The sequence below is a fragment of the Oxyura jamaicensis genome, chromosome 2 (assembly GCF_011077185.1).
Source record: "Oxyura jamaicensis isolate SHBP4307 breed ruddy duck chromosome 2, BPBGC_Ojam_1.0, whole genome shotgun sequence".
Lineage (NCBI taxonomy): Eukaryota > Metazoa > Chordata > Aves > Anseriformes > Anatidae > Oxyura > Oxyura jamaicensis.
The window spans coordinates 65,576,063-65,594,357 of record NC_048894.1 but is presented as its reverse complement, the minus strand read 5'-3'; the positions used below and the strand labels follow the sequence as shown (position 1 = coordinate 65,594,357).

Below are 18,295 nucleotides of genomic sequence, written 5' to 3'. Positions count from 1 at the left end.
AGAAGATTTTTCTAAGTCCATTAAAAAAAATGGTATTAAAATAAACATTCACAGAGATAATCGAGCCTTTTAACATTGCATCTGTAGCAGATATTTTAATCATTTAGATAAATCATGGTGGAGGCAGTTGCTCCTGAGTATCCAGTAACCTAGGGATTAGTACAGACATCTGAGATGTGGCAATCTGAAAAACACTTTGCATGATTGCACTTCATGTTAGTAAGGCAGAGTTGAGTCTTTTGCATCCCAGGAAAACTGTAAGAGATGGACTTGTCTGCTTTAAGTAAATCAGTTTCTATGAAATGTTTCTATGTCTTATCCTGATGAAGCAAATGAAATTTGGTGAATCTCAACTTTTTCAGAGGATAGGATAACAATTTGCCTTCTGGCACTGACTGTGTAGCATCCTTGCAGTATTTTGTGAATCTATGTGGATTAGTTGCACGGGATATTTTTGTGTAGGAATTTCTCATCTGTGAAAGATGTTTATGAAACACTTTGATTATATTTATCTTTTTTTGTGTGTGTGTGTGAGTAATAGTGCTAATTGTAGCTTGCTTTATATTTCACCTCACTTACTACAACAATACTATTCTTAAACAAAATGTGTGTCTGTTTTGTGCTGTACAGAAAAAAGGTTTAGTGTCTCAGGGTTTGTTATAGCCCAGCAAAATACAGGAAATTCAGCCTACAGAGTACAAAGAAAGTCAAGGCAGTATTAAACAGCTTCCTAGACAGTAGTTCCAGATTAACAGCAAATACTCGTTTTAAGAAATCCTGAAACTACTTTCATTGCAGTAAAAAAAAAAATAAAAAATTATCTCAGGTCTTGTAGAAGTGAAACGGGTTGCTAAAGAGCACTATTTCAGGCCTTTTATTTCTGAACCTCAAGTCTTTGCAGCAGTAAGTAGATAATAAGTATCTACTGCATCAATATAAGTATCTACTGCATCAATAAGTAGATTTGTTGCTGTTATGGGGTTTACTTCAGGGTGTTCTTGGTCTGTAATAATATTGCCTCGTTATATGGATTTTTGTGTTTGGTTTCTCCTGCCCCAGAAAGAGTACAGCAGATAATATTTTTATACTGCATATGTTGGCATTGATTTACCTAACGTGAAAACCTCCAGCTGTTGGTTGTTGCAGAACTTCAGAGAAGTCAAGTTTTAACAACTGCTGTGAATATGAAGTATTAATTTTTAGTTCACATGCATCAGCTATCAGTGATATCTGTGTCACTCAGTGTATCTTGGGTGTTGGAAGTTTTGACCAATGGATATTTCTAAATAGCTTTGTTCAGAACAGTTTTAGTACAAGGCATATATAATTAAAAATAAACCTAGAGATTTTTTTTTTTTTTTGCTTATGATGGGTATTAGGTCTCTTCCATCCTGGTGTAGGTATTTGTAGCTCATGATGATTATTATACTAAGTTAAGTAGGTTGCATAAATAAACGTTCACCACCTTTTTGATGGGTTGCATGTCAATTATCTAAGGGGCTGCAGGAGCCGAGAGAATGTTTAAGGGAGTTACAGGCATAATAGCCCTTCTACTAAAGTTGTGCAGTGATGTAATTTTGGAGGGGCTGCAGTCTGGGATATCTAAAACTGTAATTCTGCATTAGGGGAGTAGGACAATGATGCTTGGGCAGTTGAGAGCTTAAAAAGCTTTTCTATCCTCCTGGTAAGCCCACATCTATCTTTTCAATATCTTCAAAGGAAAAATGTGTTATGTGATCCCTTCTAAGTCTTGAGTAGAAAATCTATGCCATACCTTTTTAAAAATAAGAAGAATCATACAGCCTAACCCCAGAGATCCCGACTGCTGAACTCTGGTTTTCATAAAAGGGTGCTGTGTGTTAACTACATCATATTCTAATACAAACTGATTATTAGTTCATCGGATGGTGTCTGCTTTTCATTTTAGTGCTTGAAAAAAGTTCTCAATAATTCTGAAAATTCTTATACGTTCCGAGGTACTTTGGTTTTCTGTTTGTTAAACATAAACTTCAGCATATACAATGATTTGTCTATCTCCTAGCTGCTACTAATGAAATCTAAGATTTCTACTAGTTTTGAATTTCTGTGGAAGATCTTCCTTCTTGAAATGTTGTACCCATCTGTAAATTCAGTGTTTAGGTATTTATATGCCAACACTGAAAAGATGTTTAGGTGAATTAGAAAAAAAAAATATTTTAGAGAATGTACATTCTAATCTGTATACGCTCTTGTTTTTGTAGCACGGTTTTTGTTGTCCACCTGACTCTATTTCTCTTTTCAGGTCAAAGTTGCAATCCTTAAATATATAGAGACTCTTGCACAACAGATGGATCCAGGAGACTTTGTAAATTCAAGTGAAACTAGGTTAGCAGTGTCTCGAATCATCACCTGGACCACAGAACCTAAAAGCTCAGATGTTAGGAAGGTATGTTTGTTAATGTGCACTGTCTGTTAATGTTAATGTGCTGGAATCCATTCCAAGTATATTGGCAGTTCAATGAAGCTGTTGACTTTTCATGTCTCAACACAAAAAAGATCTTTTTCTTTAAAACAAATTTATTGTTTCATAGAGAAAAGATACTTATATTCTTTTCAGCAAACACAGCTAATAGTTGAGCCTGAGGAATCAAAATTGCCAAAGTAAAACCTTAAGATGGTATCAAATAATTGTTCTTGACATGCTACAGTTCCAGTGCAAAAATCCCTTCTCCAAGGAAAAAAGAAATTTTTCTTTCTCTTGGGAAGAAAAAATAATATTTGTGGATACTCAGGTACCAGAGGTACAGAATAACCATGAGAAAATGTACTGATGCTGTCTTCAGAAAGGGGTTCTAAATAGTTCTTGCAATTAGAGAGAGAAAAATTATGATTTTATTTGCAGATAGATGGAATAGTTATTTTTTGTTGTTCCCAGTATCGCTATCCATCCTGTCTTAGCTGCCTTTATCAGTATGTTAACACTTCTTGATTGTTAAGTAAAAGCATCTGATTTATGGCTAATGAAGTGCAAGCAGCTTTGACATAGAGAACTAACAGTTCCTTTTTCCCAGTTTATTTCTATAGTTGAAAAGTCAAAACAATTTAGTTGTTTAGATTTTCTTTGCTAGATTCCATTTTAGTAATTGAATTTTGAGTAATTTCAAATACCAAGCTTGAATTTCGGTAATTTCTGGGAACATGACCAAAACTTATTTCCTATAGGAGGAAATTTGTGTGAGTCAATTTGTGTGAGTCAATTGATAGAAAATAGTGGGGAGCTGTCTCACAAAGTAATGCAGAGAGAACAATAAAATAAACTTTTATCACTTCTTGATATATTGAATGTTTATAATATTTCACCATAAGATATTTTATACTGGAGGTTGTTTGTTTTTTTTAAACTTTCACTTCTAATATAACTTTGAGAAAGTAGTAATAGATTATATCCTATGGACCTTTCTTGCCTGGTTACCATGTTCTAGTGACATACATAAGACCGTAAAGCAGCAAGGGAACTGAAGTCTCACTATCTTCTAAATCAGTAAAGTTTTAGTACTGAGACACGTGGCAAGCTGTCTTATCTGATAGTTCATACCTCTAATAAGCATTTTTATGCCAATAAGTAACTGAATTGTGGAAAGAATTGCCAGTGAGTTTTATCATCTGGAACCCCTTAATTATATTTTCTTTCCATAACAGATTTGTTAGAGGTTACTAATTCCCAAGCCTTTTATAAGTCTTGAAAACAAATTTTATTAATAAGTCGTCAAAAAAGTTATTCTAATGGTTTAAAATCTCTTGTTCTCTTAAGGGGCTTGAAAATAGCCACATATCCTATCACAGAAATGCACTTTAAAAAAAAAAAAAAAATCATAATAACATAACATTTTGAGTGCTTTCTTTTGATTCATTTTTTTTTTTTTGCCAGATGTATTTCTGTGCAAATAATGCTATTTCGATGTTTTTTGTTGTTATTGTGTGTTGTTGTTTTTTTTTTCCCCTGTAAAAACATTTCCAGTGCTAAATATTAAAAAAATCCTTTTTCTTTTGTTAATATTGAAATGGGTATGCTTAGTTTAGTTCAGTGACATGGAACTTTCTGGAGGGTAAAATTCTAAGTTTCCACTTCAGTTTCTTGTAAGATTAAAATTCTTCTGAGAGGAAATAGAATCTTCCTAGAGTTCTTCTAAGATCAAGAAAAAAAAAAATCTAATCCTTATTGCATACTTTTAAAAAAGTATGCAATACTTTTTTAAAAATCTGTGACTGGATTTGAAAATCTCACGAGAGTGAACTTATGATGAAGAGGGGAAAAAAATCAAATACTCTTAACAAGCTTTTTTCACTAATTGTTTAGTAAAACCCTTCTCTGAGTCTATTTCCATTTTGATACTTCAGGTTGAGCTTCATTCTGGGCAGACCTGGTGGTGTCATTTTCTTTCCTGACCCTGGACTGTTTGTTTTGTTATTTTATTGGCAGCTTAAATAGACACAGTGTTAAGGAGTGGAGATGTGGGTAACAGGACAGAAAAAAGAGGGGTAATTTCCAAACCTTTGTTCAGCTGCAGGATTTGTTTTAACACAATTTGATAAATACAAAAACAAAAGACAGACTTTAATAAGTTAAAGAGGAACACTGAAGGAAGATGGGTTGTAGAATGTATTTGGGGTGTTCACTTGAAAGGAAGACTATTGAGGGAGGAGGGAATAAAAAGTTCAAGAAAACAGCTAATCACAAGTGCGCAAAGACAGTTTATGGCAATCTAACATGTTAATATTTTCATCATTAAATTTAATACTAAGATGTGTGCTGGTATGTGTGCTCATACCTTGGCTTTCCATTTTTAATTAAAAAGTGCTACAGTTCATTGCTCTGGAAGCAAAAGGAGGGAAATAAATGTCTAAAAGAATTTTCTAAACTACTTGCTTGAAGTATTATGGTGCTTAAACAAGCTGCCTGTCATTCTGTCTAGCAGGAGGCACTGGTTCTCTCCAGTGCGTGGCAGACCTTGATGGTGAGTCATTTTTATGGAAAGTAGATACAGCTGGTTAATCTTAACTAATCTTAATCCAGCTAGATATAGCTGGTTAATCAGAGTTTCATACTACACAGAAACTATTAAAAAGTTCTGTTGAACTTAATAATTTCTAGCCTTTCATTGCATGTGATAGCTTAGTTGCAATGCTGGCAGGTTAGCCCATCCAGTGCATGTTCATCAGAGTAAGTCATGCATTCAACATTCTTTTAGCAGAGGGAACCCAACAGGAAGCCCAATGTTCTGTAACGTGCTGTCTTACTTTGTCAATAAAGATCTGTGGTTTTCTTGATTCAGATATATTCATTATATGTATGTATCTATAAAAAGATACTCTAGAATGAGGGTGCCATTAAAGATAATATACTAAAATGTGGGTTGTGGAATCCAGTAGACTAGAAACACCAATACTTAAGAGTTTTCATCTTCAGAATATGTAGCCAGCTACATAATTCCTCCTGATGTTTGAAAGTTAGTCTATCAGTTATCACCTGTATTACCACTGGCAGAATTCAGAAGGAATTGCCAAGTTTGTTGCTGTTTTGGTGTGTTCAGGTGTGTTTTTTTTTGTTGTTAATTTGTTCAACTTGCTAAACCCTTTAGAAGTAATTTTTAGCAGCAATTTTTTTAGTAGCAATTTTGCTGGTTCCTTCAGGCCTTCATTTAGTAAGGAGGGTTGAGGATGATCATTTTCAGAAAGACTGCGTGTTAGGATGATGGTGCAAAGTGTAAGCGCATTGGTATGTGCCTGGAATATCTGAACTTTAAGCTCGCTTACCAGCAAACAGGAATTGTTTGTTCACATCTGCTAGCATCTTTAACCAAGTTTGTTTAATACTTATATCACCTTTTGTGATTATCCCTCATTGTAGTATCTCTTACTGATAAAACTACTGCAGAAACTCAATTAAATGGTTTCAATCTGTATTTTCTTCTAGGCTGCACAGTCAGTGCTGATTTCCCTTTTTGAACTCAATACTCCAGAGTTTACAATGCTATTGGGTGCTTTACCAAAAACATTTCAGGATGGAGCCACGAAGCTTCTCCATAATCATCTCCGGAATACAGGCAACAGTGGTCAGGTATCTAGACCTCTTGTATTATTCCTACTGAATTTACTGCTGTTTTGAATATAAGCCCATTTCAGTAGAGTTAAGTGTGAGAGCAAGATTGGTAGAGGCAACCCAAATCTTCTGTATAAGCCTTGGTAGGAGATAGCAATCTTTATGGAATGCATTTTCTTTTCTTCCAAAGATTGATACTTTCTCAGTGTATGTTGCTTCCAAATAAAGTGACTTACTAAGTTTAAATGTACTTTTTAAGAGTAGTTTGTCTCTTACTTCAGTTATTTTAAAGTGGTTGAAAAAATTTGGTTGAAGTTATTGTCATTAGTTAGACAATCCAAGAAACTAAGTAGAAGCTCTTTAAATGTTTCTGATCACTAGAAAATAAATACAATGATAAGGCAAAGGGGAAGCTGAAGACCTGACTCCTACTGAAGTAGCTCTTGTCACCTCTCCTCTTCCAGGGATCAATGGGGAGTCCTTTAACAAGACCTACTCCACGCTCCCCAGCATGCTGGTCAAGTCCTCTCACTTCCCCAACCAATACATCACAGAACACTTTGTCACCAAGGTAAAGATGGCCATTGTTGCTACAGTTCTGCATCTAAGGCTTCACTACATGTTCTCCAAAATTGTAACCCCAACCGTGAACAAGTGTAGTGTGTTTTGCACAAAGTCACAGATGTTGAAAAACAATCCACTGTACTGTCATTCTGTAGATGAAGGGGAAGTGCTCCACCTTCCTTAAGTGTCTGACAAGAGCCAGGGATGGCCTAAGGTGGGAAAGGGCTGTACACCTCAGAGTGCAAATGGCATATTTACAGAAGAAAGGGTTATGTTTAATGTCTAGAAAATGTTAGAATAACTCAGCTGATCAAGCCAGATGGGGAAATGAAAAAAAGTAGTAAATTGCATTGTTACCAACGCTGTAAGTAAAGTGGATTTTGTAATTTTGCTTTTGGCAATCAACTGACACATTAGTCAATCCCCATTACTGTGGAACTTTTATCATAAAGACAGAATGGTGTAAAAGTTCCTTTTGTACTTACAGGAGAAAAATGGAGCAGAAGTGTGTTTCTTGAGGCAGATGTTGCTGCATGATGTCGCCCTTTCCTTGTCTAGTCACTCCCAGTGCTTAATCTTATTAATATTTCCTGAGTGTCTATAGTTCCATGTTAATGTTATTTAGAAGTATGGGGTCAGAAAGTAAATCCACCTTACTCTGTATGTCATTCTCCTTGGCCCACAGTGCATTTGACTATGATACGGAAAATATGAATTCTGAAGATATTTACAGCTCTCTTCGTGGAGTCACTGAAGCCATTCAGAATTTCAGTTTCCGTAGTCAAGAAGATATGAATGAGCCTGTAAAACGAGATTCAAAAAAAGATGATGTTGATTCAGTAAGTATTTAAACTCTGGGCATCTTGGTATTGGCAAGCCAAGCCCAATACCTGATTACAAAGAAAACACCTTTTTAAGTAGGTTTTTGTATTGTGACTTCTGAAATGGGACATCCCTCCTAACTTTAGAGTGTCAGAGCTTTAAAAAAAGAAAGTTCCTAGCCTTGAAGCACCTTTTGGAAATGTAAATGCTAATTTTAAGTGGCATTAGCTATTTGTTTATTTAAAATTTTAACGATTTAGAAGTACTTTATCTCATAAAACAGCTGGAGTTTAGTTTTTGAGAGATCTGTACCCTAATATATTTTTTCCAAAGTTTTTATTTAATTCCATACAAAACCTGCAATTTTTTTAGTGCTACCTGTGTCCTGTTCTAAGCTTCTGTTTGTGTGGAGCTTAAGCTTTCAGGTTTGTTGAACATGCCCAAAGTGTATGTATTTAAAAATGATTTCAATTACTTGTCATTAAACTACAGAGATAAAGTGCTGACAGCTGCTTCTAATCATGAACTTCAAAGTGTACATGCTCCAAAAGACTTTTTTGTACTTTTTTGAGGAAAGTAAATTTAGGGAACTCTAGCTAAGACCTTTTATCTGAAGCCCAGCTTAATGTCTATTTAGGAATGTTTAGGAAACTTTTGATATTTGTAAATTCTTGCTACGTAGGTGAATTAGTGAAGTAGTTAATTGAAAAGTGTGTCTTTATATGCTTGTATGGTATTTCTTTTCCTGCAGATCTGCAGTGCTTCTGGAATAGTAGACTTACGAGCAGGAAGTGGTGTGAGTGATACAGGCCGAACAGCTCTTGATAACAAAACATCATTACTCAACACAATGCCTCCTAACTCTTCACCACGTTCAAGAGATTATAACCCATATAATTATTCTGATAGTATCGGTTCATTTAATAAATCTGCTTTGAAGGAAGCCATGTTTGATGATGATGCAGAGCAATTTCCTGATGGTAAGCTTCAGATTGCGTTCTGTGCTAGAATGAAAATGGTGAGATTTTTATCTTTTTCATCTTTTAGCTTGCTTTATGAATTTATCATTAACAGCATATGTATTGCCAGTGCCACTTTGAGAGGTTTTATAAATAATACACGTCAAATTAGTTTGTTAGTAATCCTTCTGACTGACATTTTTGGATTGGTTGATATTTGTAGAGATTAGGGTGTGAAAATTAGATAATTACTGAACTATATGGTATACTTCTGGCAGCATGGTCTGTAGCAGCATTGTCAGTATAAATTTACTTAATAGATTGCTCTGTGGTTGAGATTTAAAAAGCTTTACAGGAAGGGAGTAAAACTGGATCAAACCAGTTTGGGAATTAGGTGAAAGATTAATTATTTTGTTAGTTAAATATTTGTGTTTGAAACATGACGTTGGTATTTTCTATTGAGTAAACATTCTTTTTTTTTTTTTAAAAAAAAGGCTTTTACTGGGAAGGTGGTTCATTTAGCCCATGTAAATGTAAGAACTTGGGTTGTTGTTTTGTAGGCTTCTAAATCTTCCTTTTAATATTTTTCAGTATATTTTTGGGAGGTTTTTATAGCTAAATGTTGGGGGAGGTTTGAGTAATGATTATAGTGACACTGTGGAAACATAGCAGGTGATTTTCATGTGATTTTCATTCATGTCTTGATATTTCATATTCATTTATAGAATAAACTCAGTTTTTAATTTTAAAAAGTTCTTAATAGTGAAGTACAAATAAGTATTCCCTCCTCCCCTTCTGTTTTCCCTCTGACATTCAGCAATGATGTGTTAAACTGCTGAAAAATAAAACTATGTTCTGGCATTATGTTTTATTCAGCTATCCTATGAGTTGGCTTCAAGTTTACATTACATTAAAAAAAAAAAAAAAATCTAAGGTGTATTCCTCTTTGCTTTCTCTTCTGCTTAGTGAAGAGGCACATGGTTAGTTATTAAATTCTAAAAGATTGAAGAGAAAGCAAATTTTTACAAATCATGTTATGTAAATATGAATAATTAAATACCTTTGTCATCCTCACATGAAATATTTATGAGCAAAACTCTACATTACAGTGATCCTGTTGTTACATGGGATAGGTCTCTACAGTTTCTGACAATGTATTTCTTGACATTACATTAAAGTAAATGATAAAAGTTATTGAATGTATGGGACTTTATGGGAAATACCTTTCACGTGGTCAAATGCACTATGCTCTTCTAGCAACTTGTTGTCAAATAACTGTTATTTATTTGACAATTATTCATTTTCTTTATTGACCTGTCTTTTGGAGCTATTTCAGTATAATAGCAGTTGTGCAGAAGAGAGAAATCTTTTCTTTATTAACTTTTTCATGAAGACATACCAAAATAAAGTTTGATGATATTAAAATATATATATATATAGGTTTTGTTAAGATTTCTTTATGAATGACATTCTGATGTTGTCATCTCATTTTCCTGTAAAATTTGAAATTTCTCAAATTATTCTTATACTTTACATTGGCTTTTATTTGCTGCTAACTGCTAGTATCTGTTGGAAAATCTTGATTTTTAATTCCTTATGTCAAAGATAGCTTGGATTTTTAAATATTTAGAAAAGTTACTGGGACCATCTCACTGTGTGTATAGTCTGTGGTGTTTGCTCTCTCAAGTGCCATTGCTAGTTCAGGTAATTACAGTAATTACTGTCACACTGTCAGAGAACCTTTATTTATGAGTCAACATCCCTGGAGGTATTTAAAAGACATTTAGATGTAGAGCTTAGGGATATGGTTTAGTGGAAGATTTGTTAGCGTTAGGTCAGAGGTTGGACTTGGTGATCTTGTAGGTCTCTTCCAACCTAGACTATTCTGTGATTCTCTGTGAAAACTATTTACTCAGCTAATAGAGCTTCCCCTTATTCCTGCATGGATATGGCTGGTACCTTCTCTCTTTGCCCCTTCCCCCCAATATATTAAAGTTGCCACTTCTTTCATTCTGGTATTTCCACAATGGAAATAACTTTATTCAAGCATATATAGGTTGCTTTGCTAATTATATTTTGATATACATTCCCCAAAATAGGATTTACTACAGTAAATCCTGACAGTTTGGTAGAACAAGCGTAATAGTCCTAGTAATAAAAAGTAATGCCCTTGCTTCCATAATAATGGGTTGTCTGTTCTGCTCATCTGTACTAAATAATTACTCACGTAATGCACCTACAGAATGCAATTCCAGCTTGTCCTTTAGACAAACAATAATGATCCATTTAGAGAATCTGCAAATCATGCATTAATATAGAGGCACAGGAAGTGGTTGCAGAAAAAAGGTTTCTGCTTTCAGGTGTTAGTGAGTTGATTATTCGTGCAAAACAATGCAAAAATAAATGTTGGGTACAAAAACAGTGGTTTTTTTGTTTTGTTTTGTTTTTTTAATCCTTGATATGTGATATTCAGCTTTTGCTTTGTTTCTCTGTACATCATTTATAAGTTACAATATTGAATACAACAATGTAAGATGTTAGAGGGCTGTGTTTTTTCCGCATATGACTTAATAAATTTGTTAGGGAAAATGTATTTCATCTATTAAAGAAGTAAAATAATTTTAGGATAGATACAGTTGCAGGAACACTTGCATTTTACTAATATTGTTTACTCTTTGAAAGAAAAATGTATGTCAATGCTCTCAGACTTTTCCCAGAAAAAAAACAAACGTTTGTTTCTGTTAATCCATCCCAAAGTCTCAGTGCAAAGGTAGAAGCTATATTTTTTTCTTTCTTAAATTGGTCTTTCTTTCTAAATTGGTCTTGATAATGGAGTAAAGGCAACAGTTCAATATTGTCATTAATACCACATACAAGGGCTTGTTTTTTTTTTTTTTGTGGCTGTTTGCAGATTTCCACGTTTGCAGTCCAGTGTTCCAAATATGAGTTGTTACTGGTGCTTTTTCTCCATCATCATGGAATCCTCTCTGTTAATCAAAGCTGAAATCCAGAGCTGTCTCATAGTGACTGTTACTGAGATAGCAGTCATTCCATGGAATCTCTGTGGGGCTAATGGCTCCACTCTTGTGCAAATTTTTTTCTGTTTGCATTAACAGTCTAGCCATTGCTGTGGAAACATGGCTTACAAAAGTCTAAGCAATTCAGTAATATAATACTAATGGAGAATATGCAAGTTTATCTTCTTGGATGGAAGTGTTACATGGGAAAGCTGACCATTTGTGTATACATCAGATTTAAAAGGGTAGAGGGAACTTACCACTTTTTGTATTGCAAGTTAAAAAAAAAAAAGTATTGCAAGTAAAAAAAGTATGTATTGCAAGTAAAAAAAAAAAAAAAATGTATTGCAAGTAAAAACTATTGCAGTAATCTGTATGGGTGTTTTTTTGTGGTATCATTGTTTTATTGTGATTGTAAGCTTGTTTAGGAATGTGGTCTGCAATGAAAATGAAATACTGAAATTGTAATTTTGGCTAAGTTGAGTGGAAAACACAGAATTATGCTAGAAAGCCAGCTAGCTACCCTAGAAGATATCCTACAGTTGTGTATCAGGCACTAATATTTACTCGCAGTAATATTTATTTGAAACAATCTGAATTTTTTTTTTTATTTTTTTTTTTCCTTTGGTAGAGCCTCCCATGGATCATTCTGATCTGGTTGCAGAGTTACTAAAAGAATTATCAAACCATAATGAGAGAGTTGAGGAAAGAAAGACTGCCCTCTATGAGCTCATGAAGTTAACTCAAGAAGAGTCTTTTGGTGTTTGGGATGAGCACTTCAAAACAATACTGCTTTTGCTACTTGAAACACTTGGAGACAAAGAGGTAAATTTAGATTAATTCTGCTAAGAATGTTAACAAAGCACATGGTTTACTTTGTGTCTTTGAAAGTTGTAAGGGAAGGGCATAAATCACTGTATATTTCTATAAATAAATAATGCTTATTGTGAAAACTCTTGAGTTCTGTGTAATTGTTCCCTGTAAGTGCCAGGTTTACTGAGTTTCAGAATGACACTAATACCTGATTCTGATTTAAATACATAAACAATTACTTTTCAATGTGTTTTCAAAAATAATGCATTTGTGTGATGCTAAAAGTTTAATCGGCACTTGTGAAGGGTAAAATTGTATGCAACTTAGCAGCTCTTGGGTAGCACAGATAACTCCGGTTGGCAGCATATTTGTGATATACAACCTGAATTAATTGCAGAAAGAGACAGAAAGAGGATAATGAATAATTGAACAATTTTTAGGTGAACTTATTAATACAGTATTTGTATTACATATACGCATAGAAAATCTGATATATTATTGAAGGCTTTACTGTTGAACAAATATTAAAACATATCTATTTAAAGATTCATAACTAATTTATTTTGATATTTAATCTTTAGTATGCAATTAGAGCTTTGGCATTGAAAGTTCTAAGAGAAATTCTAAGAAACCAGCCAGCAAGGTTTAAGAATTATGCAGAGCTCACAATAATGAAGACATTAGAAGCTCATAAGGACCCCCATAAGGAGGTTAGTAATCAGTTACTCTGTTTGGGGTTATGACAAAATATTACAAAATGAAACAGCTGTGTGTGTGTTCAGAAAGTGTTTGACAAATTAGATCTTACTGAGGAAGTAATTTGTAAACTTAATCAAGCATTCAGCTCTTACTAGTTAACACAGGTATGCAAAAGAAAAATGAACTGTGGATTTATAAGTTCTGAAATGGTTAATGTCAGGCCTGATAGCAATTGCTTTGGGTGCTGCCCAAGAGGACACAGAGCCATAACCAATGATCACAGCCCATCAAAGAATAACTGAAGGTAGTTTTTCATTGTATGACATCTTAAGCCAGGTATCCTGGAGTTCTGATGCAGTGTTTTGGATTTCATTAACATACATGGTTGAGAGATGGGACTGAACGGGGCAAGGAAATCATCAGCCTTTTCCATTTCCAGACAGCTCTGCACCATTCGAGAGCATGGCTTTGAATATTTTTTTTTCAGGAGAGAAAGGACTGACTATAAGATATCAACGAGAAGAGTTGCCTGTGGCTGAGAATATAGAGGGGATTCAGAAGTAGGAGGATAACAGTAATCTTGCTCAGAAATTCTTGTGATGTGAGCAAAGGATGCTGCATGTAGATACAAGAAACAAATACAGTAGCCACCCAAACATTAAACAGTTTACATCAGTGTCACTGATGTTAGAAGAATACAGATTTGTTATTAGATGAATACATCTCCTCCCTGCCTTCCCTATGCCCCCATGCTCCCTATGCAAGGACTTCTTTATATGAGACTTGTCAGTGATCAAAGGCCAAACAAGTAATAATGAATGACAACACAGGAAATTACAGATTTACAGAGTGGGGAAATTTCAATATATAGTTGCGTAATATTGTATTTGTATTCTGCATAGTATTGCAGAATAGAGAGATTTCAGATTTGATTCAACAGTTATTGTCAGGCATGTTTGGAAAACACCGATATACATCTTGCAGAGCATATAGATTAGTCATACAGTATTGGAAAGAGTCTTGTTTTTTTCGATAATGTGTCCAACAGCTGGAACATTGCACACATTTTCAAAGTCTTGTAATGTACAGCAATTCTATTGTACATTATTTTTCCATGTCTTTTGTCCTTTCAATAGGTGGTGAGATCTGCTGAAGAAGCTGCTTCCATGCTGGCTACTTCCATTAGCCCAGATCAGTGCATCAAAGTTCTTTGTCCAATTATCCAAACAGCAGATTACCCCATTAATCTGGCTGCAATCAAAATGCAGACGAAAGTCATTGAGAGAGTATCTAAAGAAACTCTTACTCAGCTTTTACCAGAGATTGTGCCAGGTCTAATACAGGTAAAAAACAAACAAACCCTCTGCATATAAAAGAATTGCAAAGATATTTTTTTTTCAAGCAATACTGCCTGGCTCTCATGAAGGATTTTTTATTTGTCTTAGCTGATGGCTGCTTTGACCCAAAATAACTCAGATAGTGGGAACAATCTCTGTGATTGTCGACTAGTAGAATTGTAATTGTTGTTAGGACTCAAAACCTAGGTACAATATAAAGTAGTGGTTATAGTTAAGCTCGATAGAGCCTTTCAGTAGTAAGATACAGGTGGCAACAACAAAACATCTTTTGCAAGTTCTAATTATTTGTTCTGAAATTGGACATGTATGTATATATAACTGTAGGGTTTTATAACCTAGGATTTGGAGGAGGCAAGTGGAAAAAAGCAGTTAATTGGGGTAAGTTTAATAAGATGAGAAGGATATCAGAGGTTTCTGTTTCTTTGTCCATTTTTAATTATATCCCAACTTATAACAAGACAAAATACCTTAGTTTACATGTGCTGGATGAAGACTTTTCAGAATTTGACAGCTGTGTTCTGCAGATTTTTGTCTTTAATGCATGTGAAGTCACACATCTGCACGAAGGTAGAGGCAGGGCAAGGGGCTTCTGATAAGAGGTTGAGACAGGCACGAGAAACGAAAAGCATTAAATAACAGGGTGGGAGCTAAGAAAAGAATCTTTCCCTGCTAAGAAGTAGCTTCTTTCAGAGTATGAAAGTACTAAGTTTAATACCCTTCTGCTTTAAATAAACATGTATAATCTAGAACAGTTTTCCTTGTGTTCTTCCTGAATGCATTTCAACCCAGAGCATGACAGCAGCTCTGTTTTCAATGTAAATTATGAACAAGAATGTGTAAGGTTTTTTCAGTATGGAAAATAACTGTCAAAACAGCATGCCTTTTAAGTGCATGCTCTGTATTTGCTTTTTTTTTTTTCTTGGAATGCTTCATTGGGCTACTTTAACATTCTCTTAATGTAGATTTTAATGTATTTATTATAAGAAGAAGTAAACAGCTTTCTGAGGCTTTTTAATCATTAACTGATAAGCTATTAATTTTATTGCTTTCTAGGGCTATGATAATTCAGAGAGCAGTGTTCGTAAGGCATGTGTTTTCTGCCTTGTTGCCATTCATGCAGTAATTGGTGATGAACTAAAACCACATCTCAGTCAACTCACTGGCAGTAAAGTAAGTAAAAGATTACAATTAAACATATCTTGGATATTAATTGCATGTACATATTTGCGTTTCTGTTGGCAATTACCAGAAAGTTTTGTAAAAGTATGTATCTGAATGAAACTATCAAGGCTTACGAAACTCTCAGAAGATCAATGTAACTTTGGCATAAGAGGTTAAAAACTAAGAATCCATAGATCTGTAAATACTTAGGGACTCACACAAACTTCAGCAATATGAAAAATAATAAATTGTTTCTTGCTGCTATTTAGTAGATCTAGTTGCATACTGTCAGTGGCTGAAAAAAAAAAGAAAATACATTTTTAATGTTTTGAACATTCTTGAATACACACACTGTCAGACTTCTTATTCTGAAATAGTGATAATGGCTATATTCAGCATGGGTTTTTCTACCTGTGTTTCTTGTCATATTTTTATGCAGTGGGAAAGCATTAAATGTCATATGCAGATGTTATATTCCACACTTTATTTTCCTTCCTTATTGTTTTGCTTTCATTAGACCTCTCAGTATCACTAATTTGGGGGCAGGGGAGACCCTCCGTTCCTTTTTGGTTCAGGAAGGTTAGGGTTTTATTGACATCTTGTACATACTGTTGTTTACATGCAAACAGGTATGTTGGGAGTCTGTCCTTGGGAATAAAACAGGACAATTTTGTGTATCTTTGAAAAAGACAGTTGCATCCTAAGAATACTATATGGCAGTGATGGCACTGAATGTATTTCTAGGCAGTATTGGAAGCTTTAGTAGGTACAAAAAAATCAAATGTAACTAGAGGCTTAAAACCTCAACATTCGCTTAAGGTAGGTTTTTTTTCCTCCTTTATTTCAGAACAGCATCATAATTCGGGGAAAATAATTCACCCATTTTAATTTAGCTACCTTTAGGTCACTTTCTTTACATCCCTAATGATGCTTGACCTGTTTCCTTGTGAGAAATTTTGCTGTGTTTAATATTTTTGTTGTTAAGTATGTTACCTTCCAGTTAATTATGTAACATACAATTTTGCTTTCAGGAAAAAATGTTTACTTCGGTGCGTCATTCCTGTAGTATGTACAGTTTGTAAATACTAACTAAAGCAAATTTCTGGCTTAAATTTGCAGATGAAATTACTGAACCTTTACATCAAGCGTGCACAAACAGGCTCTGGACCAGGGGATGCAACAGCAGATATGTCTGGACAAAGCTAATGAAGCTGACAGGAGTTAACCGGGTCTCTTAAAGCAAGGGCCAGACCCTCTTCAATTGCAAGGAAAATTCTTACACACAACATTTGGAACTTGTCTTTTTTTCTCATTTTCCTCCTTTTTTTTTTTTTCTTTAACCATTGGCTGTCTTCAGCCTGCATGTGACTGTTGCAATAGAATTATTCCAAATCCAAGGAAAAAACAGTATTAACATAAGTTGATCAAAGCAAAATAAAATTTATAAATAATCTAATCTATCATTTATCCTGTTCACAATCCTCTGTGTCTTCCCATTAACTTTTGCCAGTGTTACTGTATTAAAAACATTTTTTACCCTAATTAAACAGGTATGCTTTAAGCTTCAGAAGTTAAAATATAAGTTCCGTTGCTTTTACGCAGCTGCAGATAACATTGTTTTTATTTCTGTTTTGTTTGAGTATCATGTCCTTCACTGGAAACAACAAGTGATGTGAAACAAGGCAGAACTAGTCTGAAATGCAGTGAGACTCGGTCACTGTTGGTGGTTCATCATCTTATTTACAGCTTGTTCAGGATATTCTGGAGATTGAGAAATACGCCTATAAAAAAGCTGGCTTGATCCAGTTCTGTAAAAAGTGATGTTGTTCATTGGTTGTATGTTTGTTGCATAAATAAGAATTTAGTGTGTGCAGCAGAGGGCTGGTACAACCAGTACCTCTTAGTGTGGAAGACAGCCCTTTCAGGGTAGCACTGCCAACCTGGTGATAGTGTGGCAGTCCGCTTTTTAGCAGCGGAGTTAATGGTCACTTGATGGACGTGAACCATCCTTTTCACCTTTCGTTCTTCAAGCAGGATGCTTCAGAATGGAGTGCTCTGCCCAAGCATGCTCAGTATGTATTTATCACTAGAATGTTTCCTTTCAACCTAATTGCTGGAACCAGTAGTCTTATATTGTAACTCACATGGGATTTTATGACAACAGTGCAGAAGACTATTTATTTGTAATCTTGCTAAAAGCACCAAGATTTTCTGCATTGAATTTAAATGGGGGGAATTTAAAAAGAGGGGAGGGGGAATAGTCACAAATGCTATGGAACTTGCCACCTTCTAATTTTAAAAATTATATATTTTGGATGAGGTGGGAAAGCTGCACCAAACTATTTGCATGGTTTCCTTGAATAGCATCCTCAAGACCCATCTGGATTAAGGTGTCGAAATGTTTCCAGGGTTTGTTTTTCCATTTTTGAAAAAGAGTTAGTTTATCGTGAATAATGGTTCTTTGTCTTTATGAACTTAATAATGGAAAGAGAGCAAGGATCGAGTACGTGTCTCCCTCAATGTTGTCTTTTTTCTTTCCCTTTTTTTTTTTTTTTATTGTCTTGGTTATAAGCAACAAGTTAATTAACTGAGAACTGGGATGAAGTAGTACCCTTCCTAGGAATGGTGGAAACTTTTCCCTAGATTTTTTCTCTTTGACTGTTGTGGTATCTAGTTATAGGTAGTGTATCCTGATAAGAGAGAATATAGTAGTGCCAAGGATGATGATCTATACTAGGCTAAAATTCTCTCTACCTCTTCAGGGTGACTAATGTTTGACTGAGCTGCTGCATATAGCACCCAGTGGAAGAACTATCTACAGAA

General features: G+C 34.7%; 1 protein-coding gene and 1 long non-coding RNA gene across 51 annotated transcripts in view; both read left to right on the top strand.

Moving 5' to 3' along the window:
• Positions 1-17,291, top strand: part of CLASP2 (cytoplasmic linker associated protein 2) — a 141,423-nt gene extending 124,132 nt beyond the window's left edge. For all 50 annotated transcript variants that reach the window (XM_035316143.1, XM_035316195.1, XM_035316179.1 and 47 more), the window contains 10 exons: positions 2,282-2,425; positions 5,954-6,097; positions 6,544-6,650; positions 7,329-7,482; positions 8,217-8,445; positions 12,073-12,266; positions 12,836-12,964; positions 14,090-14,296; positions 15,365-15,481; positions 16,592-17,291. In XM_035316143.1, the coding sequence (XP_035172034.1) occupies positions 2,282-2,425; positions 5,954-6,097; positions 6,544-6,650; positions 7,329-7,482; positions 8,217-8,445; positions 12,073-12,266; positions 12,836-12,964; positions 14,090-14,296; positions 15,365-15,481; positions 16,592-16,678 (1,512 nt within the window). In that variant the 3' untranslated portion in view covers positions 16,679-17,291. The remainder of the gene's footprint in view (positions 1-2,281; positions 2,426-5,953; positions 6,098-6,543; positions 6,651-7,328; positions 7,483-8,216; positions 8,446-12,072; positions 12,267-12,835; positions 12,965-14,089; positions 14,297-15,364; positions 15,482-16,591) is intronic.
• LOC118161139 lies at positions 14,305-15,060 on the top strand. Its single transcript, XR_004747870.1, has 2 exons — positions 14,305-14,497; positions 14,587-15,060. It is a non-coding gene; the product is annotated as an uncharacterized LOC118161139 (long non-coding RNA).
• Positions 17,292-18,295: the final 1,004 nt, after the last annotated feature.